The 22,813-nt window shown below is 39.4% G+C and overlaps 1 protein-coding gene across 3 annotated transcripts in view; it reads left to right on the plus strand.

Moving 5' to 3' along the window:
- The first annotated feature begins 4,189 nt into the window (after positions 1–4,189).
- Positions 4,190–22,813, plus strand: part of golga4 (golgin A4) — a 26,733-nt gene continuing 8,109 nt past the window's right edge. Inside the window, exons 1-19 of one of the 3 annotated variants that reach the window (XM_016668496.1) lie at positions 4,190–4,418; positions 6,127–6,204; positions 7,376–7,477; positions 10,296–10,364; positions 11,098–11,424; positions 11,895–11,942; positions 12,019–12,075; positions 12,162–12,260; positions 12,542–12,692; positions 13,194–13,384; positions 14,404–14,487; positions 15,295–15,442; positions 15,539–15,717; positions 15,847–15,945; positions 16,035–16,190; positions 17,231–20,925; positions 21,009–21,130; positions 21,434–21,564; positions 21,819–21,905. In XM_016668496.1, the coding sequence (XP_016523982.1) occupies positions 4,338–4,418; positions 6,127–6,204; positions 7,376–7,477; positions 10,296–10,364; positions 11,098–11,424; positions 11,895–11,942; positions 12,019–12,075; positions 12,162–12,260; positions 12,542–12,692; positions 13,194–13,384; positions 14,404–14,487; positions 15,295–15,442; positions 15,539–15,717; positions 15,847–15,945; positions 16,035–16,190; positions 17,231–20,925; positions 21,009–21,130; positions 21,434–21,564; positions 21,819–21,905 (5,904 nt within the window). In that variant the 5' untranslated portion in view covers positions 4,190–4,337. The remainder of the gene's footprint in view (positions 4,419–6,126; positions 6,205–7,375; positions 7,478–10,295; positions 10,365–11,097; positions 11,425–11,894; positions 11,943–12,018; positions 12,076–12,161; positions 12,261–12,541; positions 12,693–13,193; positions 13,385–14,403; positions 14,488–15,294; positions 15,443–15,538; positions 15,718–15,846; positions 15,946–16,034; positions 16,191–17,230; positions 20,926–21,008; positions 21,131–21,433; positions 21,565–21,818; positions 21,906–22,813) is intronic. The other 2 variants (XM_016668497.1, XM_007546222.2) reach the window with 2 other exon arrangements.

Genomic DNA, 22,813 nt, shown 5'->3' on the forward strand with positions numbered 1-22,813 from the left:
GAGAGTACGGTTCCCTCGCTGCATGTTGTTAGTAACATTATCAGTGTTGATGAAACAAAAGGAACTGAGAAAAGAAACAACAATAATGTTTCTGGGGTGACTGAGTAGCTCTGTGTGAACCCCGGACTGCAATAATATACCTGATAATTTTTGCTACACTGCAAAAGACTGCAGTTTAACTCTTAACCGTAGATTTAACTGACCACCTCAGTAAGGAGGAAACTTATACATTCAGAGCACTCTGTAGCAGATTTTGGGAATCTTTTTTTTTACGTGTATTACTTTTGTTTCTGAGTTCCTTTTATTTTCCATAAATACGAAAGTTTCTACTTAATAAAATGCATTAATTCTCTTTTTGTAATTATTTAATGGGTTTATGTCTTTAAAACCCCAGAAATGGAAATGAAATTGTCATTTAATCATCCATCCAGCCATTTTCTGTATCTGCTTATTCCTGCAGGGTTGCAGGGAGGCTCGTGTCTATCTCCAGCGGTCACTGAGCAAGAGACCTTGGACAGATTGCAAAGCCATCCCAGGTGATATAATCATTTTTTATTTATTTATTTATTTTTTTTTTTTTCTTAAATTTTTTTCCCCCATAAACGCTACTTAAAAACCTGAGCAAGATCCGTTTTTCTTTCCTTTTTTTTTTCTTTCTTTTGTTTGGAAAGGCTATGCGGGTTTGACAGTTCATAGAAAAAATATTGGAAGTCTTTGGATTATAAAGCTAATTGACAGCTGATTTAAACATAATTTCTTGCGTTGTTTCCGGTCGCATTTCTATCCATGCTGGTCTCCATTCAACCTCTGCAGCTAGATCAGTCGGATGCTCTTGAAGACTATATGGGCTGCTGCTTTCAGCTGGTTATCAAAATGCATGGCTCCCCTCTTCACTATGCCGTTCTTCTCCATATGCCAATGACAGACACATGGCCAGAAACTACTTCTGAAATAGGCTCTCAAAGCTGGCACAGCCCTGTAGTGACAGGATGTAGAAGCACAGAACAACCAGATGATTACACCATGGGAGATGGGAAAAGCTGAGCAGGAGCTACCAATCTACCAGCCTTTATCCTTAAATCCATCTGTTTTTTTAAAGACTCGTTTCCATAACCTTAGTTCATGACTGGCAGTTTTTAATTTCAAGACAAAATAAGGAAAAAGAAAAAGTAGCAGGGAAAAAAAGGAAATATTATCTGTGCCTTAGGAAAAGGACAGAGAACAAGCTTCTAAAGCAAGCAACAACAGGGATGGTATACATAAATGTTTAATCAGTGTGGTTCCCTAAAGAGATACAATTAAGCGTGAAGCGATTTAATGAGACTATGCAGGGTTTTGGGTCCAGAAACAGGGAATGTAAGGTTGGACTTTGGTTCTGGATTTTGGCCACACACCTACTGTTACAGTAAAAGCCTTTATCCTGTTCAGATCCTGCTGTCTCTAGCCGCTACCATAGCATGTTTCAAATGAAATGCCTCTGGGAAAATACTTCTAGCAATGCATAACAAATTAATTGTTTCATTTGCAGTTGTGACTTTGATATGCTTCAGTTCTTGGCACTACCCAAAAATGCAACCTTGCTAAATGTCCCAGGTGAACACAGTTAAGAAGTTAGTTCACAGCAAACTAATTTTCATATTATATTCTACTTTATCTTGAGCTTTCACATGTAAAATTAATAAAATACATTGAAGTTTTTGGCTGTACGTAGAAACGTTTAAATACTTTTGCAAAACACAGAAAGGAATCAACAAGTTCTGTGAGTTTTTGTTAATTACAAACCACAAATTACTAATTACTTACTGCTCTGGCTGATTCAAAAACAGAAGTTGCAGCAAATTCTTAGTCAACTATACACCACTCAGAACACATAAAAAAAAAACATCTAACATTTTCGCTGTTTGATGTTCCAGAGAAATGCCAGGAGAACTTCAATAACCAATTCTTCTCCTTTGACTTCGTATCCCTGAGCTGAATGCCAGAGAGTGAAGCATTAGCTGGTGCACAGTAAAGGGGAGTGGCATCACGTTGCTGTTAACCACCCATTGTTTGCACTCGCTGTACCAGCCGGCCGTCAGAGATCAACCTCGCTCTCCGATGGGTGGCTGCTGAGTCACCCCGCTGAGTGGAAAGCGTTGCATTCAAAACACTGAAATGTAAATCACTTTGTCGTTTTCATTTTTAAAGGAATTGCAGCTTAAGATTGCAAGACTCATATTCCCTCCAAAGCTGGAAGACGAGTGTGACTCAGAGACTCAGATATCTCCACATGGCCAGATCCCAGAAGAGGGAAAATACCACCTATTTAAACCGTGACTTATGCCTACAATGTGATCTTCTCCATCAACTTCTCTGTCTGTTGCTGTTTTCATTGCATTACCCGAGGACACTATGACTCAGGAGAGCAAGATGCATGCTCTATTTTTAGATGTGCATCGATATGAGATTAATATGACCCATCAGAGTGCTGGGACTTTAGCACAGATCATATACATAACAAAAGCATTTTGATGTGTGTGCAATACACTGCAACAAAAAGAGCAGGTGAAGATGGATTATAACCACACTTATGCTTTTAATCATAAGTGTGGTTATCACTTCATAAAATATCACTTCTGTGGTTATTTTTGGTAATTTCATTAATATTCATTAAATGTTGGATATTTGCATTTGAAAGACCTAGCATTTTAAGTAGTCTTTGTTTTTATGTCTTTTTTCTTAAAAATATAACAATACACTGTTGGATTACTGATATTAAAGTATGAGCCTTTTAAATTTGCTTTCCATTGCACTAAATCTTCTTTGTGCTCAGCAAAAAATGTGAAAAAAGGAAGCATGGGAAGAGATACTTTGGTTCTTAAGACGCTATCATTTGGACCTCATTCAACAGCTTTGCAGTGGAAAAACTGGCACTGATGCAAATAACGAGGAAAAGAGGCATTAATTACCACACAGTAAGCTACAAAGGTTGCAACACTGAGCAATGCTGTAGATTTTCACTGCAATATTAATTTTGAGTAATTAAAAAATAATTAAGGTTCTATCACAAAGAAAGCAAATGCAGCCATAAATTTAGATGGTGTATGCAAGATAAAGGAAAATGTTAGATGTGCTTTCAGCTGGCCTGAAGGAAAATCTCAGCGTGGTATGATTAAGCAGCGCCCTCTTCTGGACAAATGGGACTGCAGTATGAATCCACGCTGCATCTTCTTTATTGTGTTTGTACAAACTTCTTACTTATTATGCCGATACATTGTGTACAAAAATTTAAAAATTGAAAAACGCATATCTTAGATGATTACTTTTTTTATATACAAAAATATATATAAAAAGTAAATCTACATATATAAAGCAGTAAGGTGATTCTCCACCCCAGTCTCAGGTCTTTTGAGGTCTCTGATGGGTTTTCTCTCAGGACTGAAGAGTATTCAGCTCCATCCAGCTTCCCATAAACTCTGATCAATGTCACTGCCAAAGAAAAGTGTGATTATTGAATGTTCAGTGTTATGTGCTGTGTTGCTTTTTCTAGCACACACAGCATTTTGTGCACAGACCAAATATTTACTTTTGGTGTAATCTGATCAGAGCACCATCTTCCAACTTTTGCTGAGCCCCCAATGACATTTGGCAAACTGCAAGCAAAATTTTCTTTCTTACAGGGATAACCTTTTTTTTCCACAACTCTTTCATAAATTATATTTTTCTGGAGTGCATGACAAGTATATATTAATCCACCTCTCCTCTGGATCACTATAGCTCATCCAGGTCTCTTGTTTTTTTGTTGTTTTTTTTTTTTTAAGTGTCATCAATTTTACTCTGGGCTCATTTATAGATACACATACTTGTTTTTATTTTTATTTTATCTCATATTTTATATGTTTTAGTTAGGTCATATTTAAATTGCCTATATAGTTATGTATATTTTTTATAATGTTTTTACACTTATAACTATCAACAAATTACCAATTTTATCTTAGGGTTGAATAAAGTATTGAAAGAACTGAGCAATGCTGTGTGAGATGTTCAAAGCTTAGGATACTGTTTAATAATCTCACTCTTTTATCTTTGCTGTAGTTTTATCCACAACGCTGACCTTCCATTGGTCTTTCTGATGCTGTACATCCAAAGGGAATTTAAGGCGCACTGGCCCTTTAAATATGGACACTCAGTTATCCTCCACGTTGGCCGCACATGCGCAGAGATCTTTGTCACCTGCTGGAAATCACAAACGAACAGGGAAGTCAGGCCCTCAGGACTGGATGTTGGGCTGAAAAAAATAAAACCAAGCAGTTCACTGATAGATAGTTGACGTGTCCAGTTGCTCTCGGCGTGCCAAGATGTTTAAAAAACTTAAGCAGAAGATAAACGAGGAGCAGTCGCCGCAGAGGAATGCGCAGACACCACAGCAGCAGGCCCAGGTTAGTTGAGCTAACTTAGCTAATAACATCTGTTTATGTTACGGCAAGGATGTCAGCTCAGAAACTACCTCGAGTGATTTCTGATTTGAAGGAAGTCCTCTCTGATGTTCTAGTTAAATAACTTAACACGCAGTCAACTTTACTACACTTACTACACTTAACGTTAGCACCCGGCTATGACATTCATTCAGATTAGCCGCTGAAGAGGTTAGTTAAAACAAAACTTGAACTGGTAATTCTTGTTGTCCCGGGTAGAGAAAAATCCTACAAAGAGCGAACCATGACTTGTTCTAGGTGAACATACCAGCTTTAAGTTTCATAACACGTTGACAGGTTGGGTGTGACTTTGTTGTGGTGTTTGTTTTGGTTGCAGCCTGAAGTCCGCTGGTCGCTCCGGCTGACCCTCAGTAATCCTGCTGCTGTCAGTCGCCCCCATTGTGTGATTATGTAGGCTGGCACATTGTCCTGCGTACGATATTTTATTTAAAGATTCATCTGCAGTGGTCTGAAATTCAATTAATTTCACCGTGGTTTACCTATTAATTCTATGCATGGATAAAAACACAAAATATTACTGTTTCAAAAAAGTACTTTGTAGCTCATTGCCCAAAATTAAGTGAAGTTACATTTCAAATGTTTTTCACCATCTTGTATTAGCCATTAGTCCTGCTAACATCACTATTCCGTGTATTGTGTAGAGAATATAGACCCCTAATTTTAAGATTTCTGAATGGATTCCAACATCTTTTATAACAAAAAAATAAAAACTCTAAAACATAAAATGGAGCACTTTTGTTACACTTTTTAATGTACATGTGCAACTGGGTAAAAAAATGTCATGTGTGATAGCTGCCATTTAATTCATGTGGATTTGAAATAAAACTCAAAGTAGGATTTAATGTACCAATACTTGCGGATGGAAAATCTATACTTTCTGAGGAAAAAAAATATCGATAAGTGCCATAGAATCAATAAAATTACACAGCCCTAAGCCTCAGCCTTTCGTTCTCTACCTCACAGACTGACTGTGTCACCATCTTGTAGTAGACAATATGCTAGCTAAATGTCAGTAACAACAGGGAGGCTGACGCTGATGCAGAGCTGTTTTTCCTCTAATGCAACTCAGGGTTTTAATGATAATCCAGGACCCCATAGCAAGTGGTAGACACTATTGCATTACAAAGCAAAGACAGAAGCTGAAGCTCATTCTGGAATAACAACCACACGTTATCACTTCACGATCCTTTAGTGTCCATCTGATCTGGAAAAAATGCTGATCCACATTGAATCTGACGCAGATAAATGGAGATTTGTGATTGCATACTTGCAATATTGTCTTTAATACAGTTGGGGCTCATTAGCATGCTCATGCATTCCCTGTTCTTGCATTTCCCATGTTGTGTGACACATTGCTGGATTACCTTGTTTTTTTTGTGTGTCTTATAAAGTTAAGATCTTTAAATAGATTTTCGTGCAACCAATTTCTTTTTCAGTGTGTTTTGCCACTTGTAACGCCCACTGTATGTCTGTGAAACCAGAGTGTCTGGATTATAGGATTTGAAGGTGAACACACATGAGGTCGATGATGATTAAGAGTGCACTCAGTGCACAGCAGCAGTAGTAGCATATTGATAATGTATCAGATCTCTGATCAATAACTTGTTTTTAAAATGAAAGGTCCTAAAAACCGATCAATCTGTCCTAACAGATGGGCAGCGGAGAGCGGCGCAGCAGCCAGACACCGCCTTTCCATCATGACGGCTCGCCCTCTCCCAGTGACAGACAAGTGAGTATGGAGCTGCTGTGTGACAGATGCGTTTGTCTGCAATAAATGCACATCGTTTGTGCTTGAGTGGAAACGGCCAACTTGACCCAGCTTTACACACTGATTTTCTTTCTAGAGTCCCTAAAAGTCTGTCATTGGTTTTGCTTGTTGCTACCTCAGTAACGCACCGAGCTCTGCCCATTACTTTGCCAAGAGAAGGTGAACAAAACAGCACATTATTATTATTATTATTATTATTATTATTATTATGAATAAATGTAGAACAACATAACCAACATAGGGCTTCATTTAGGACAGCAGCCTGTATTTCACAGTGCTCATGAATAATGCATGTTCCTTGCTTTCAGGGTTTTCCTGTTTCTGGTGACTGCTTGTTTTGCTCCAGCAGATATGTTCTAGTCTGTGCAAGTATTTTTAGATAAATCTGAAGCGCTTTGGGATGCAGAGGCGTTCTGACCATGACTGCAAGATGATGCAGCATATGTCTTGTGTGCCTCCTGACCAGATAAGATGTGAATATTTACCATCTAAAAACTTATCATTGTTGCTTGTTCTTTAAAAAAAAAAAGATGTGACTTGGTCTAAGTAAATTATCTACTGATTAATGACACACACGCTACATGATTGGACAATAACAATGCCTTTTAGGTCAATATTCTGTGCATTAGTTTTCATCATTTCACAGAAAATACACTGCGTTTTTTGTTTTTGTTTATTTGCACCGCAGTGTCAGCGTAGCACAAAGTTTCGGGAAGCATCGCAACACCTTTTTTTTTCCATCTCACGTTTCTGTAACACTTTGACATCTTTGTCTCTTTTAGATTGTTTTATTTGGTTACTGGAAACAGATTTGTCCAACATTCATGAAATTTTAAAGAGATGTCAAACTGTTGTTCATGACATTGATGTTAATTAAATATTTCACTTTTCAGCGTTTCATTTCTTTTTTCTTCCAGTTCATACCGTGTCTCTCCCTCTGTCTCACTCTGCTTTCTCTCTTCCATCCATCCTTCCCTCTCTTGACCAGCTTACTTTGGACTGACTGGCTAAAATCCCCCCTCCCAGTCCTCCCTCAGTGCTACTTCACTTTCATGGTGTTGTTTTTCTCATTGCTCTCTGTGTTCCTCTCCTTTCCCCACCTTTCGTCCCGTTTCTGCACTGACGGGGTCAGATGCTGGCCGGGATGATAGCAGAGCCCGCTTTTCTCTCTGAGTATACTATCTTTGCTCTGGACCATTCAAACCGACCCAAAACGGCCCAGGTAGCCAGTGTGGTGAGTTTGTCCTCACTTCCTGCCTCCTTCTCCTCCTGCTCCTCCTTCTCCTCCTCGTCCCGTCCCGTTCCTTCTTCCCGTCTTCTGCGCGTTTGGGGAACCGTTAGAGGACTGTGGCTCGAGTAGGGACAGCTTGTTCCCTGGTCCTGTTTGCTTTGGATTTAGCATTAAGAAGGCATCTCACACAATAACACGACCCTGCATCTAATGGGAGATGTGGTTTATATTGTGGGTTAGATTCTTCTGTGCGTTGTGCCCTGTGTTTGTTCATTGCCCAACCTTTGCGTTATCTTAACCTGGTGAAACATGAAATACTCCCCCAGTGTCTTTTGGCAGGCTTAGTTGCTTGTCTTTTAGGCCTCTTAACATCCTGCTATTTTGTCTTGTGGCCTTTGTCCCTTCTTTCTACAGGTCTGTTTATTTGGCGAATTGACATTTTCCGTATAGGTATGAATGTTAAATTGAGCAGAACTCTTCCAAATAAACAAACCCAGAGCGTTATATTTATCATTTTTATTTAGTGCTAACAATTTTTTGTTTTGTTCTTGTGTATGATTTTAGGAGGAATAAAAGCAATTTAATCATCAGAAAACCTTTACCAGAACTCGTGAGTTTGTTTGAAAAGTTGTTTCTAAATATATGCAGAACAATTGAAGGTTGCCTTATTTTAAGATGACCCTCTTCTGTCTGAGTGACTCATAATATTTCAGTGTTTAATATTACACGCTTACTTGGTAGACAAACAGTGTCCAGGATGTGTAAATGTGTATAAAGTGCAAATAAAGAGGCGGCAGGAAGTTTAGTGCCAGCTGCTGATGAGGACTGTGGTCTGTTTAGAAAACAAGTTTAGAAAATGTTGTTTTAAAGTCTGATTATTTAAGATGAATAATAAATGCCTGTTTTATCTAATGACCAGCATTTCAAGTGCCTGCTGTAAGTTCTCAGACATATGCTGAGTTTGAAAAATGACGTATTGATTTTAAGAAATTTTTGTGCTGTGGGAAATTGAGGTTTTGACATTAAGGATGCACCCATATTTGTTTTTCTTTTTTTCCGGCCAGTTTTTTTTTATTTTTTATTTTATTTTTTTTTATCTGGCTTTGATTTGGTAATTCTGACTTTCATCCGATTCTAATTTGTGTTTAATAATATATTTAACACCAATCAAAGTAAAAACGTTGCACTCTTCCTGCTCCAGACTGAGTTTAAACGTTCAGTGGTCTTCAGATATTTAGCTCTTCAAACTCTGGGATTTCAATTGTGTTGATAACGGGACCTGTTGGAGTAAACAGAAAAATCATCTGATTTCAGACTTGATTGATTTCTTGGTGCATTTCTACTTGATCTGGACGGTTCAGATTAATTACACTGAATAGAAATGCAGCAATCAGGCTTTTACCGAACAACACAAAAGTCTTTCTTTTAAGGGATTATTATATATAAAAACCATTTAGGTAATCATTAACGGTTCAACCAAAGACTGTACATCTGACGGGGATTTACTTTGTATTGTGTAGTTTGAAACCTAGAGGTTTGATGCTGTGCAGTGACAGAGGCGGCGACATTATCTTCAGTTCATCTCATCGTTTCTGTCATGTTACAACATTATGTCGCCACATAATGTTGATTTTTAAATCGCTTGCAGTTTACCATGAAATTATTTCACAAGATTTGGTTTTATATTGGGGTTTTCTACCCTTTTTTTTTTTTTTAAGTTTGCTCTTATAAACCACATTTGTGGCTCAGAGGTTTAGCTTTACAACTACGTTAGATATATTCACTCTATTAATAAAGAGTTCAGCATTTTCCTGCCTGATTTAATGATGTGGTGTTTTTTGGTTTTGTTATTTTTGCTGAAGAAATGAGCTTAGTGAATAATTTTTATGTATACACTATTTTTTGATGAGTCATTTTCTAGATTTTAACATGAACAGAAATGGGGAGCAAAAGACTAAAGAGAGTAAACATGAGTGATTTTTTGTTCCTCTGATTTTGTTTGATATAGTATTAAAACTTTGTTTTTTAATTACTAGTTTACAAGAATTTTGTTGTCCTTGTTTTGGACCAAATGATTTTTCATAAAGTTCAGACCTGGATTGTTTAAATCTTTAACTCCCACAAAGTCTGATCTGCCAGCTGGGACAGAAACCTTAAATAAAATGGATCTGGAGTCTTGTTATATTATGCCATATAAATTCAGTAATACAGAAACGCATGTATTTTCCTGTTTTTCTAAGACATTCCAGTCACAAATTACTGACCATCACACGAGAAAAAGACTAAAACTAAGTAGAAATCAGGAACAAATGCATTTATTTGCTCTGTAACCCAGAAGTGAGGATATTTTGGAGCTGGACAAGTGAGGAGAAGACTTGCTTTTCTCTGCAGCTGCTGATAAGTCGACCAAACCAACTAGGCTGCTAAACATTCACTTACTTCTGTTGTGCGATGTGCTCTTCTAATACAGCTTCACACAGCTCTGCTAAGCATCTTTAACTCAAATACCGGCCCGACTACTTGACTTTAACTGTCTGTCCTGAGCTCTTGGCTGTTCTCTATAGTAACTTTTTAACCGTTTTTTTTCTTGTTTTTGTTTTTTTTATTTCTTGTACAGTAGAGATGCCTTCTTTTGTGTATTTAACCCCTCTGTTTTTCCAAATTGCATGAGGGTACCCATTGCCCCTGCATTGCTCCCAGCAATACTAATATTGCTCCCTTCAGAGTAATCAGGGAGAGCCCTGCTGGGTGTGGATGACTAATTGGCCCAGGTTCATCGCCACCACTTCTTCTTCTCTGACCGTGTCTTTATATCTTGCAGAATGCCTCCAGAGGAGCTGCAAGATCTCCCAGAGGCAGCATCAATGGAGATGGAAGTGCTTCTCCTCAGGTATGTTTATGCATCCAGGGGAGTCCAAAGTGAGGCCCGAGGGCCATTTGTGGGCCTTGAAGTGGTTTTGTGCGGCCTTATTCAGGAGGAATTAAAATCTGACCGGTGGTTCAAGCAGATACAACTAAGCTTTTTCTTTTTAATCAAGGTACATAATATGTACCTTGATTAAGGTACATGTTATGTACCTTAATACATGTAATACATGTTATGTATTATAATTTATAATGGAAATTATAAATGGAAATTATAATAAAATTTCCATTTTATTATAATGGAAATGTCTTTTCATAACTAAGCTTTTATAATGAGGAAAACTGCATCTATTCATGGATTTTTACTGAAAAGCCTACTGCTGCGGCTTTTATTTAATTTACCAAACTTGGCTAAATATTGTGTTTCGAAAGAAAGTGACCCAATTTTTTTTATAACAGAATAAATTTGTGCAATCAAGCCCAAACAAACTTAAAAACTAAATGACCTTTGTTTTAATACAAAAAAAAACAAAAAACATGCTAAATCCTTTATAGGTTTTGCATGTCAACTACAAGAGCAAAATCAGACTATTTTATTGGCTTTATTTTGTTCATTTGCTTTTGATTCATCTATTTTGGCTCACATAACAAAGTTTGGACATCCCTGCTCTAAGACCTCCCTGCTCTAAGACCATCAGCTTATTTCAGAGAATTTGTGGCACGCTCCCTAATGTTTTCCCTTCTCCTGCCGCCTACAGAAGGAGGAGTCACAGTCATTTGCGCAGAAGCTACAGCTGAAAGTTCCCTCAATGGAGTCGCTTATTCGAGGCGGCGCCAGTCGGGCGGAAAATCTGTTCCGCTCCTCGTCTAAAGAAAACCTGGTTCGGAGCTCCTCCCGCGAATCGCTGACACCTTCAGGAGAAAACGAGCCGCCTGGGCCCCCCGCGTACGATCCGCCCTCGGACATCGAGAGCGAAGCTGAGGAGCCGCCAGGAAGCGCGGAGGCTCTTTCTAAAGAGCAGCTGGTGCATCGATTGCTTCAGGTGGAGAGGAGTTTGGGAAAGTACAGAGGGAAATACTCAGAGGTGAGAGATGGGAACGAGTCCTAGGAGATCAAAAATCCTACACTGGAAAAACACAAAATCTTACTAAGGATTTTGTTTACAGTTTCTTGTGCAAATATCTTAGTTTATCTTACTCGAAGTATACTAACACACAACTAACTTTTTAGCACAATAGGGGTTTTTATTTTAAGTAAATAGTTTTTTAATATTGATGAAAAAGTACCAGATATAAGTGAAAAAAATGTGCCAAAATGTCTTGCTCCACTGGCAGATTATTTCACTTAAAACTATTATTTTGTCATCAAAGTTAATGAATTATTGAGTTAAAAAAAGCTCATCTATTGTGCTGAAAAGTTGGTTGTAATTTAGTTTTGTCCTATTCCAAGTGTACTAAGATATTTGCACTAGAAACAAACCAAAAATATTTTTTTGAGTTTTTGTGATCAAGACTAGCAAATCTAACTTTTTATGCTAATGTCTTTGTCATGTAGCTTGTTACTGCGTATCGCACTGTGCAGCGAGAAAAGGAGAAAACACAGGTATTTCCAGCTGAGACTATAATAATGGCTCATTTATTATTTAGAGACTAATCAGATGTTTTGTGTTTTTTCTCAGGCCATCCTCAGTCAGAGTCAAGATAAATCTCTGCGCAGGATAGGAGAGCTTCGTGAGGTAACCTCTGTTATGGAGAACGGCTGATATCTGCTCGTTAGTTATGAAGGTTGTGTGTGAAATTTAACTTTATGGTTCATTTCTAGGAGCTTCAAATGGACCAGCAGGCCAAGAAACACCTGCAAGATGAGTTTGATGCTGCGCTGGAGGAGAAGGACCAGATGATCACTGTCCTGCAAACACAGGTCAGTAACCTGTGAAAAGCGTCCAGATTAGAATAAATATTTTTATGTTGGGATAAAACTTCAAAATATGCCAAAAGATTGCAGATAGTTTTCTTTTCAAAGCATTTATTCTTCTGAACAACAGTCTTTATGGAAACAACTCAATCAATATGTTAAATAAACTTTTTTTTAGATAAGTAAATGCCTAATTCACATAAAGTTTCTATGAGTAAGAGTGAAAATAAAACCTTTTGATATCCTGGGAGAATTTTGATGGTGTTATTTTTCCTTCACTTTAAAAGGTTGCCTTGTTGAAAAAGCGAGTGAAGGGAGTTTCTGATGGTCCGCTGCCCTCTGAGGGTGAAGCCCTTCAGTCTGAAACGTCTTCAGATTCTACTGCTGCTGCTCAGAGTCCATTGAAAGAACAAGGACTGGAACCGGAGATACCTGAGGGTCCGTGGAGTCTTGATTCATTTCTGTAATCCCTTGCAGAAGTATTCATACCCCTCGAAAATATCACATCACAACTGCAAACTTTGTTGTTTCATTGGGATTTTATTTAACAAAGAAAAAGTAGTGCAAAATTAAAAAAAAGGAAGCAAACATACATGTCCCCCTTTAGTCTGATTCTCCTAAATTAAATTTACAGTGATCACGTGCCTTTAGGAAACACCTAATTATTAAATACTCCACTTGTCTGTCCTCCAATCTCAGTATTTTGTGAACAAACTTCATCATGGAGGCCAGGGAACACAGCAGACAGATGAGGGAGAAACTTGTGGGGAGGTTTAGTTATATTTCACAATAAAATTACAACTTTTAAATGTTTTATTGAAGACACTTTGATCCAAAATGCACAGTGGGAAAAGCATGGCACAACTGGTATGAACGCTCATGCAGTGTCCTGCAGATTTATCTGTGTTTTTGACTGGTGCGTTTGGTTTCTCTGGGCAGTAGAGGGCAACGACGATCCAACCAAACTCATGGAGGCTCTCCAGAAGAGGGTAAAGAGGCAAGAAAACCTGCTGCAGAAGTGCAAAGAAGTGATGCGCACACACAAGGAGCGGAGCGTGCAGCTGAGCAGCGAGAACGAAGCTCTGCAGGAGCAGCTCCAGGAGAGGCTTCAGGAGCTGGAGAAAATGAAGGTGCTCACACTGGATCTTAAAGCAGTCTGATGAGAGCGAGACTAAGTCATACTGCAGTTAGTCAAACAGTTTTATAAAGTTATTATTACTATGTACGGTTTAATACTTTAAGTCTGAGCCCTGATATTTTAAAATGAGTTTTTGGAAGCAGCTCACATTGGATTTTTATGTCTCTATAAAATGCTGTTTGAATTTAAATGAGGATTTAGCTGCAAATGACCAAGCTGTGTGTGTGTTTGAATAATTAACGTCTGCCAGAGTCTTTTCGGTTCACTGATAATGTGACTCCATTATCTCAGTGACACAGCAGATAGCCGCAGTACTCGGTGTCCAAACATCCAAATTCCCTGGCCGGGCTCCATGGCGAGGAGTCGCGTCATGTCAGCTTGACACAACTGAGCTATTGTTTTCATTAAACTCAAAAACATTTTGTTTCGGTGGTATGTTTGTCTTCTGTAGCTTGTCCATTTCTGCAATGATGCTTTGCTGCATCTGTTTGCAGCGTTGAGCTTAAACCTTAGCGACAGACGGCAAGTCAGTGGTCGCATGTTGGTCGAATCTCGTTTATTCCCCTGATTTGTTCTGTTTTCCAAAGAAGCAAAGGTTAACAGGTGGGAAGTCCTCTAACGCAGCAGAGAAACAGGTCATAAAACAGAACATCTTTTACAGATTAAAACACTTTTAGACGTCTTTTTCCTCAGACGTTTAATTTAAAATGAATGCAGTCAGTCCAGCTACATCTGCAGCAGCCACTGGTAAAGCTGTGGTGATTGCTACATGTGGATACTGGGCTGTAATTTGGGTTTATTTATTGGGTTTGCTGGGTTTATGCTAGCTGGTTTGTGGGCGAGCCAACCTGGGAGGTGAAGAAAACGTCTTATTTTGACATTCTCTAACCAAAACCTGCACAGGAAATGAGTCAGAGTATCAGATTCACTATGAATAGACAAGAATGTTATTCCGGTTATGCATGTGCAATGTATTTATCTGGAAATCTGTCGAATGTTTTGTGTTCTCAGGATCTGCACATGACAGAAAAGACGAAGTTGATCACTCAGCTGCGGGATGCCAAGAATCTCATTGAGCAACTGGAGCAGGACAAGGTGGGTTAGGAGCTTTTATAGCATCTGTCACATCTTGATTAAAAGGTCTGTAGGATGTGTTTCTCTGCCCTTCTCTAAAGAGGCAGGACACGGTGAAGCACCACGTTGTTTCTCTTAATCTTTGACCCCAGCTCTGCGGGGTGAAGAGCCACTTAGGAGTTCACTGTGATGGATGAAAGTCAAACACTATTAACAGCTTAAAATAGGTGTAAAATGCAGACACACTTGATGCATTACAGGCTTCATATGGGTGCTTGAAACCTTTGAAAATGCTTGAATTTTAATTGAGGGCTTTCGAGATTCGGAAAATTATTGGTTTTTGTATGTGATTATTAAAAGTGCTTTATATTCAAACTTGGTTAAAATCCTAAATTTGAAAAGCAGATATTTAAAAATACTAAAAAGACATTTACACAATTTTCTCATTGTCTCAAGTTAAAAAGCCTCTTGTTTTAAGACAGATTTACAAAATGTCTTTATATTTGGTAAATTTGGTTTATTTCTGTTAATTATGATGATCGTATGCTTACAGTTAATGAAAACATGACTTTTAACATTATTGTTTTATGTCAGACAAATAAAAAAATTAAATACAGAAATGTAGCCTTAATAAAAAAATGTGAATTTAATAGCTGATTAAGGGTTTTCAGTGTTCAAAATATCTGACAAACTAGCCTCATCGGATATTCTAATTCATTAAATGTGACTGTATTTGCCTTGACCGATGACCAGTCAAGGCAAATTTGGTTGATTTAATAATGGCGGTGCATTTTTACATATTTTTAATTAGTTTTGCATTCTTCTCAGGGAATGGTTATCGCTGAAACCAAGCGGCAGATGCATGAGACTCTTGAAATGAAAGAAGAGGAGGTCGCACAGTTGCGCTCCAGACTCCAGCAGGCTGTCGCCCAGAAGGAAGAATTACAAGAGCAGAAAGAAAAGGCTGAGAAATCAGGTTAGTCCAAATCAAGTTTGAAATCCTGCAGCAGAAAAATAGTTCCACTTCACCTTCAGTAAAGAGTAACAGAGCAGCTTTGTTCCTGTCTTGCAGCGTTTGAAGAGCTTGAACGCGCTCTGGGTGTGGCGCAGAGGGCCGAGGAGGCCAGGAAACAGCTGCAGGTCCAGCTGGAGGAGCGAGTAGCAGAAGTGGAGAAAGCGAGCGAGGAGGAGAGGAAGAGTCTTCAGCAGGAGCTCACCAGAGTGAAACAGGAAGTCGTCACCATCATGAAGGTCAGAAAGTAACTCATTGATTTTATGTTAATTCAAAGGAAGTCATTATGGCACTAATGTTACCACTTTTACTCTCATCAATTGATATGTTGCCGAATACGTGTTTGTTTTTGCTGATGTTGGATTCAGAAGTCGTCAGAAGAAACTGTGGCTAGTTTGGAAAAAGCCCATAGTGAAGCTTTAGCTGCTAAAGAAGAAGAAATGAAGGAAAGAATCAGCAAAGCAGTGGTTGGTACCACCCTCTGTTCATTCTTGAAGAATATTGTCATAAATGGTCCAAATACAGATCGGATTTTTTAAATTCTTCTGTTTTCCAGGAGCAATGCAAAGATGAGTTTCAGCAGTCGGCAAAGGAACGAGAGCAGCAGGCGTCTCTGGCTCTGGAGGACGCAGAGTTGCAGAAGACGGCTATAAGGACAGAAGCTGACAATAAAGTGAAAGAGATGCAGCTGGAGTTGGAGGCTGCAAGAACAGTGAGTTATGGTTTTCCTCTCTTTTCAAGTAATTAACTTAATTTCACCTGATAAATATAAGACACTGAATTTTATTTGCCAAAATCACGTAAAACAAAGAGATAAAAGAAAAATCTTAGAATTTAAAAAATATGATTTATTTGACTCAAGGTTAAATTTACAAAAAGTAATTAATTTTTTCTTTATTTTATCTATTAGACAAAATATTTTTAGATATCTCATAAAAGTACCAATAATTAAATTGGTCCTGTTGGTCTTTACTTTTGTAATTTTGTTAGAGTTTAACATTCACATTTCTAGTATTAACAAGCAATAGTTAATTTTTCCTCAATTTTGTTTTTCAGTATTTATAATGACTTTAAAAGTTTTAAAAATACCACGTTGATAAAATATATATATATAAAAAGCTAAATAAATAAATTAGTGCTAGTAATATATAATCTTCATTTTGTGTTTTTGTCACACTTTAGTTTGATTTCAATTTTCAACTTAAAACAAATGAACATTTCATATTTTATAAAACATTAATATTTGTTTTCTAATCTATTAAATTTCAAAAAATATATAAAAGATCAAAAGAAGGTTTAGATGTTAAATATTATTAAATATACTTAGTAAATAAAAAATAAATACCAAATGTATATGATAATTTTTTTCCGTTTTTGTTATATTCTCACATTTTACTATTTGATCTAAAATTTTAGCCTTACTTAAAATTGTTTTCTTTCAAGTTTTTTCTTTCATTTTATTTTTCAACTTGAGATATAATGGCTTAAAAGATTTGATTACTTTTAAACTTTATTGTCAGACCTTACTAATGTAGTTAAATGAATTAAAAACAATGCAAATAATATTAACCATAACAAACTAATATGTAAAACATGAAACCAATAAATACAGCACTTAAAAAAATCTATCTTTAAAAATGACAAAAAATATACTAAATGAAAAAAGTGCATAGAAGTTAAATAAAATGAAATATATTCTCTGAAAATGCTCAGACTCTTTTTTTACATTTGTCACTTTGCATGTGATTTCAGAGGATTTTGGAGATGGAGAGCTCCGTGAACAAGACCTCACAAGACGAATCCAGTTTATCTCAAGATCTTTCCAGTCAGCTGGAGGAGCTGAAGAATAACCACAAAGAGCAAATCGCTGCACTAAAAGCAAAACACCAAGAGGAGATGGAAAAGGACAAGGAGGAAGTCGAGGAGAAACACAGAGTGGAAATGGAGACTCTGCTGAAAGAAAAAGAGCTGCAGTTCCAGAGTCACGTTGAAGACATGAACCAGAAAACGTTGGAGAAACTGGATGGGAAGCAGGCAGAGCTGGAGGTGCTTTCTGCTGAACTTTCTGAGGTTTTAAGCAGAAGGCAGATTCTGGAGGAGAAACTAGCAGCAGCTGAGGAGACTGTGAAGGTAGCTCAACAAGAATGTGAGCAAAAGCTGCAGGATCAGGTATCAAAGCACAGAGTTGAGCTCGAAAATATCAAACTTGAGCATGAACAGTCTCTTGGAGGTGTAGAAAAAACGTTGAAGCAGGAGCTTAATGCACTAAAAATTGTTCTGAGGGAAAAGGAGAAAGAGGTTGAAGACGCTCTTCTTAAAGAGAAAACCGTACAGGAGAAAGCACATTCCACTGCACAAAACCTGGAAATCAAAATTAGAGAGGTTGAAGAGCTGCAGCAGAGTTTATTGCAAACTCACCAAGAAATGATGACCTTAAAGGAATCTAACACTCAGTTAAACACCACATCAGAGGATTTGGACCAATGCAGGAAGAGTTTGACAGATCTGAACAATCAGCTGGAAGTAGCAAACAACCAATGTCAGGAAAAAGAGAAGATGCTCCAAGAAATGAGGATTCAGTTAGAAGAAACCAAGCAGGAGCTCTTAGAGAAGGAGAAGGCATATGTAGCAGAACAGGAAAAAAATCAAGAGGAGCAAAAGTGCCTTAAGACACAGCTGGACGATGAGAAAGCAGCTCATGAAATCCAACTAAAGAATACTATATCTGAGATGGAAGCAAAGGTGAAAAAACAGGAAACAAAGATGGAGAAGTTCAAGCAGAAGGCCAAAGAAATGCAGGAGAGCTTTAAGAAAAAGCTGCAACAGAATGAAGAAAATATGAAGAAGGAACTTGCAAAAAAAGAGGCGGAGCTTCAGCAGAAAGAGCAGCAAGTCCAAGAGAAAATTGTAGAGATGGCTCAGAAGAGTTCGCAGGGCCTCAGCAGTGCTGTGTCAGAACTGCAGGAAAACCATAAGAAGGAGCTAGAGAAGCTGCTCACAACCCGAACGGAAGAGATGGAGGCGCTGGAGCATCGCTGGCAGGAGAAGCTGGCACAACAGGAGGAAGAACTGACAGAGAAACAATCAGCCATCCTCCAGGAGAAAGCTCAGGAACTGGAGGAAACGTCTCAGCAGCTCAGCAGAAGCTGGGACGAGAACCAGAGAGCGACTCAAGAATTAAAGGACCTAAAGGAGGACCTGGCGATCCGGGAAACCACTGTGCAGAAGCTGCAGGAAGAGCTGAACGGAGCAGCCGTTAAACTCGAAGGTTTGTCTCAGGGAGAAGCGTTGCTGAAGGAGCAAATGGAGTCGACGGAGAGGAACCTGAACCAGGCTCTAAATGAGAGAAACGCCCTTCAAGACCAGCTAAAGACGGCAGAGGAAGAAAGCAGAGTGAGCATGAAGACTCTGTCGGAAAAGTTGAACGAAGCAGTGAGGCAGCTTGAAGCAGTGGAAAGCTCCAGAATGACAGACGCTAAAGATCTGGAGACTAAAATTGAGCAAACGTCCACACAACTACAAGCCAAGGAAGCTGAATTCCAGCAGCAATTAGATATAATCCTCGACAAAATGGAGCGCTACTGTAAGGAGGTTCAGTCTAAAGTGGAGTCTTCCTCTGATGAACTCCAACAACGCGTCGAATGTCGCGTGAAAGAGCTGAACGGTAGACTGCTGTGTAGTCAGGAGAACGTGGGGCGCTTACAGAGCATTTTCCACACCAAGTTGGGGACAATTTGCACTTTAGAGGAGAATCTCCTCCAGCACACAGAGGAGAACAAGAATCTATGCATTTCATTAGAACAGTCGACTGCTCAGGTAGATGTTCACATGGAGCATATCAAAGCCTTAACACAAGAGAGGGAGAACAGCTCTCTTTCAATCAGCGAACAGCTTCAGAAAATACAGGAGCTGAACGAAACCAACAGAATCATGTCGGAAGGTTTGAAAGCCAATGAGCTTCTTGTCGCCGACTTGAAAAATCAGCTTGTAAGTAGTATGGAAGACAAGGAGGAAGCCATAAATAAGCTGAAGCAGCAGCACGAAGAGGAGAGACGAGAGGCAATGGAGAGGTTAGAGCAGGAGAGGAAGTGGGCGGAGGCGAAGGTCAACCAGGACGACGACACGATTAAATCTCTGCAGATGAGGCTGGAAGAGCTGGAGAAGGAAATCTCAGAGAAGAACGAATCTCTGCAGAAGTTGGCGGCGAGCGTCGACAATCAGTCCATCAGCAAGTCCGAGATGGACCAGGTGCTGAGTGAAAAAGAGCAGAAAGTCAGCGACCTCTCCTCGGAGCTCGACGGCTGCATCGGCCGACTCTCGGAGCTGCAGGAGCGCTTCGAGGGGAAGACGAAAGAGTGCGAGCGTCTAACCTCGGAGCTGAAACGGCAGCAGACCAGCAGTGAGAACCAAAAGAAAGAGCTGATGGAGCAGCTGCAGCAGGTCCAGATGCAGCGCGATCAGAGTGGTAATGTGGAACAAGAGCTGGGGGAAAAGCTGAGCTCCCTCCAGGAGGAGAACACGAAGTGTAAACTCGCGCTTGAAGGTCAAAGGGAGGAATTTGAAAGGATGAAAGACGAGATTAACAAGAGCAAAGAGGAGAGTCTCAAAGCGACTGAAGAGAGGTTATCTGCAGAGAGCACTCGGAAGATATCGGAGCTGAAGAAGAAAGCCGAGCAGAAAATTAGTCAGATTAGAAAACAGCTGACGGCTCAGCTCGAGGAAAAAGAGGAGACGGTTAAATCTCTCCAGAGTAGCCTGGAGGAAAACAGGAGCAGCGAAACTTTGTGCAAAAAGCAAATGGAGACATTAGAGGAGAAAACAAAATCGCTCGAAGAAGCTCTTGTGAAGCTTAAAGAAGAGCAGGAGAACAAGCTGGAGCAGATTGTGAGCAATGAGAGGCTGGAGAAAGAAAGATGCTTAGAAGAGCAGAGAGTCGCATATGAAGACAAGCTGATGTCTCTTCAGAAGGAGGCGGCACAACAAGTGGAGCTCCGAGAAAGTGAAACGGCGCTGCAAGAACTACAGGCAAGGCTAAAGGAAGTAGAGGAGCAAAACGAAAACCTCCTCTCAGAAATAAACCGTCTGAAAGCAGAAATCAGCGAGAAAGATGCCCAGCTCACTCAGAGACCAATGACTCCTCCGAACAAGGTGCAGCATTCGCCAGAACAACTGGAGGTGAAGGTGGAGTGTAGCAGCGCGCAGCAAACTATGAGTGTGATGGAAAACGAGGTGGCAAATCACTCTCCTATGCAAGAAGCAGAGGACGTCGATGATGACTCTTTGCAAACTCTTAAAGACAAAGTGAGCCAGATGAAGAGCGAGAAGGAGAAGATCCAGAAGGATTTCACCAGGCTGCAGAAAGAAATGAGGCAGCTGAGGAAGGAGCACGAACATGACCTGGAGTATGTGAAGAAAGAGCTGCTGGAGGAGAACGAGAAAAGGCTTAAGTAAGATTTTAATGCGTCATTATAAACGATATGTTCAGGGATGGAGTATTTTATGATGTTAAACTGGATTCGTTTTTATGTAGGCTGGAGCTGGAAGACATGGAAATGAAGCACAACTCTGCTATAAAGCAACTAATGAGGGAGTTCAACACACAAATGGCTCTGAAAGAGAGAGAGCTCGACTCCTCTGTGAAAGAGACGATAGGTGAGATAAATTAAATTATAATTTATACAACATTCTGTAAATAAAAAAAAAACAATATACAACTTCAAATATTAGATTAGATATTAACATACATGGAAAATCCTTTCAAAAACCTTACGTCGTAGCAGAAAGACTTTCAGGATTCAAGAATTCTCATGAACTGACTAGGACGTTATCAGGAGAGAACGCAAAAACTTTCCGAGTGAATGTACAAGAAAAGATTTCTCCCTGGTCTTCTAGAGGGGCTCATGCAGACTAAAGCTAAAAGGTAATTATCTCCGACTACTTCTGCTGTTTCCTCAGCCAAAGCCCAGGCCGTGGAGGCTGAACTCATCAGCAGCCATCGAGATGAAGCCAGCCAGCTGAAGAAGCTCATTTCCCAGAAGGAAGACGATTTGCAAAGAACTGTGCAGAAATATGAGCAGGTTATACAGGTGAGTTGGATCCAAATGTCTGTGTTTCTTAAAGGCCACATCTTTATTTATTTATTTATTTATTTTATTGACAGTTTAAAAATGAACATGCCACATGTTAACATAAACAAAAGTTTTAGATGAAAAGTTGGAAGAAAAGAATCTTGTATAGTCTACTAAAGAAGCAACTATTAGGTTGGCTGATATAGTTGAGATGACACACAGGAAGTTCTTCATCTGACTATTTATTTATTTATTTATGTGATTGTTTTTAGAATCGCGAGGAGGAGATGGGAGACAGAGTGTGGCAGGTTCAGAAACAGCTGGAAGAGCTCCAGACACGCTGCGAGAGCGCCTCAGAGGTAAAGCCCTGCCTCAAACAGTTGCGTCACAGGCTGCTGCTGCTGCACTTGGGGCATTTTTAGTTTCACAGAAAAACGTTCGTAGCTGCAGGCAATATGGTGGATTATATATACACCTCTCGGGGTTCAGGCAGAGATAAAATTTCTACAGTAATGCTGTTCAAGTCATAAGTCACTTCTCTTGGCTGCCATAAACAGCAGAGGTCGCATAAAGTTCTCGTATTCTCAGCTTTCCTTTGGGATAAGCCTGAAATGAGCATTGGCAGTTCTGAGTGACGGGCGAAGCTCCCATCCAGGTTAACGTGCATCTCAGCCATCATCCCTGTTTTTCTCTGGGTTGATTCCTGAGTTCAGGGACAACTCTGTTGGATAGTTTTCTTCGCGCAGCGTCTTGTGGCCGCTCTCCAAAGGGCGCCGGATGTTGCGAGACTGCGTTCGAGTCACTCAGGAATGCTCTCCTCACGAAGCAGAACCTGGGAGGCAGCAGTCCCTGTTCTCAATTATCATCACACGACCTGCTTCCACAGCTTTAAATTTTTACTGCAGTGGTGCTCAGATGCACGATACGCAAACTGGAAGGAGTCCAGTTATGGCTCCGCAGAGATGCCTCCAGGTGCTATAAGAGGGTTTTCTTCCTTTCACAAACGTTTGTAGAAAAAATAAACACAAAGTGTTTTACTGCTCTGACTGCTGCATTTTTCCCAGATGAGGTAATAACTTTATGGGGGACTCTGTGGCATTATGCCTGTGCAGACCTTGCTTTCTCCTTTATTCATCTGTACCTCCAGACATCCATTTATGCATCCATAATTTGTTCTCCAATTGACAAAGGATGGATGATCGGTGTGTATTGATTATCTAACCCTTCCACTCAACCACTCAACCATTTATCTTCCCACCAAACTACC

This window comes from Poecilia formosa, unplaced genomic scaffold (assembly GCF_000485575.1).
Source record: "Poecilia formosa unplaced genomic scaffold, Poecilia_formosa-5.1.2 Scaffold15, whole genome shotgun sequence".
NCBI classification, from domain to species: Eukaryota; Metazoa; Chordata; class Actinopteri; order Cyprinodontiformes; family Poeciliidae; genus Poecilia; species Poecilia formosa.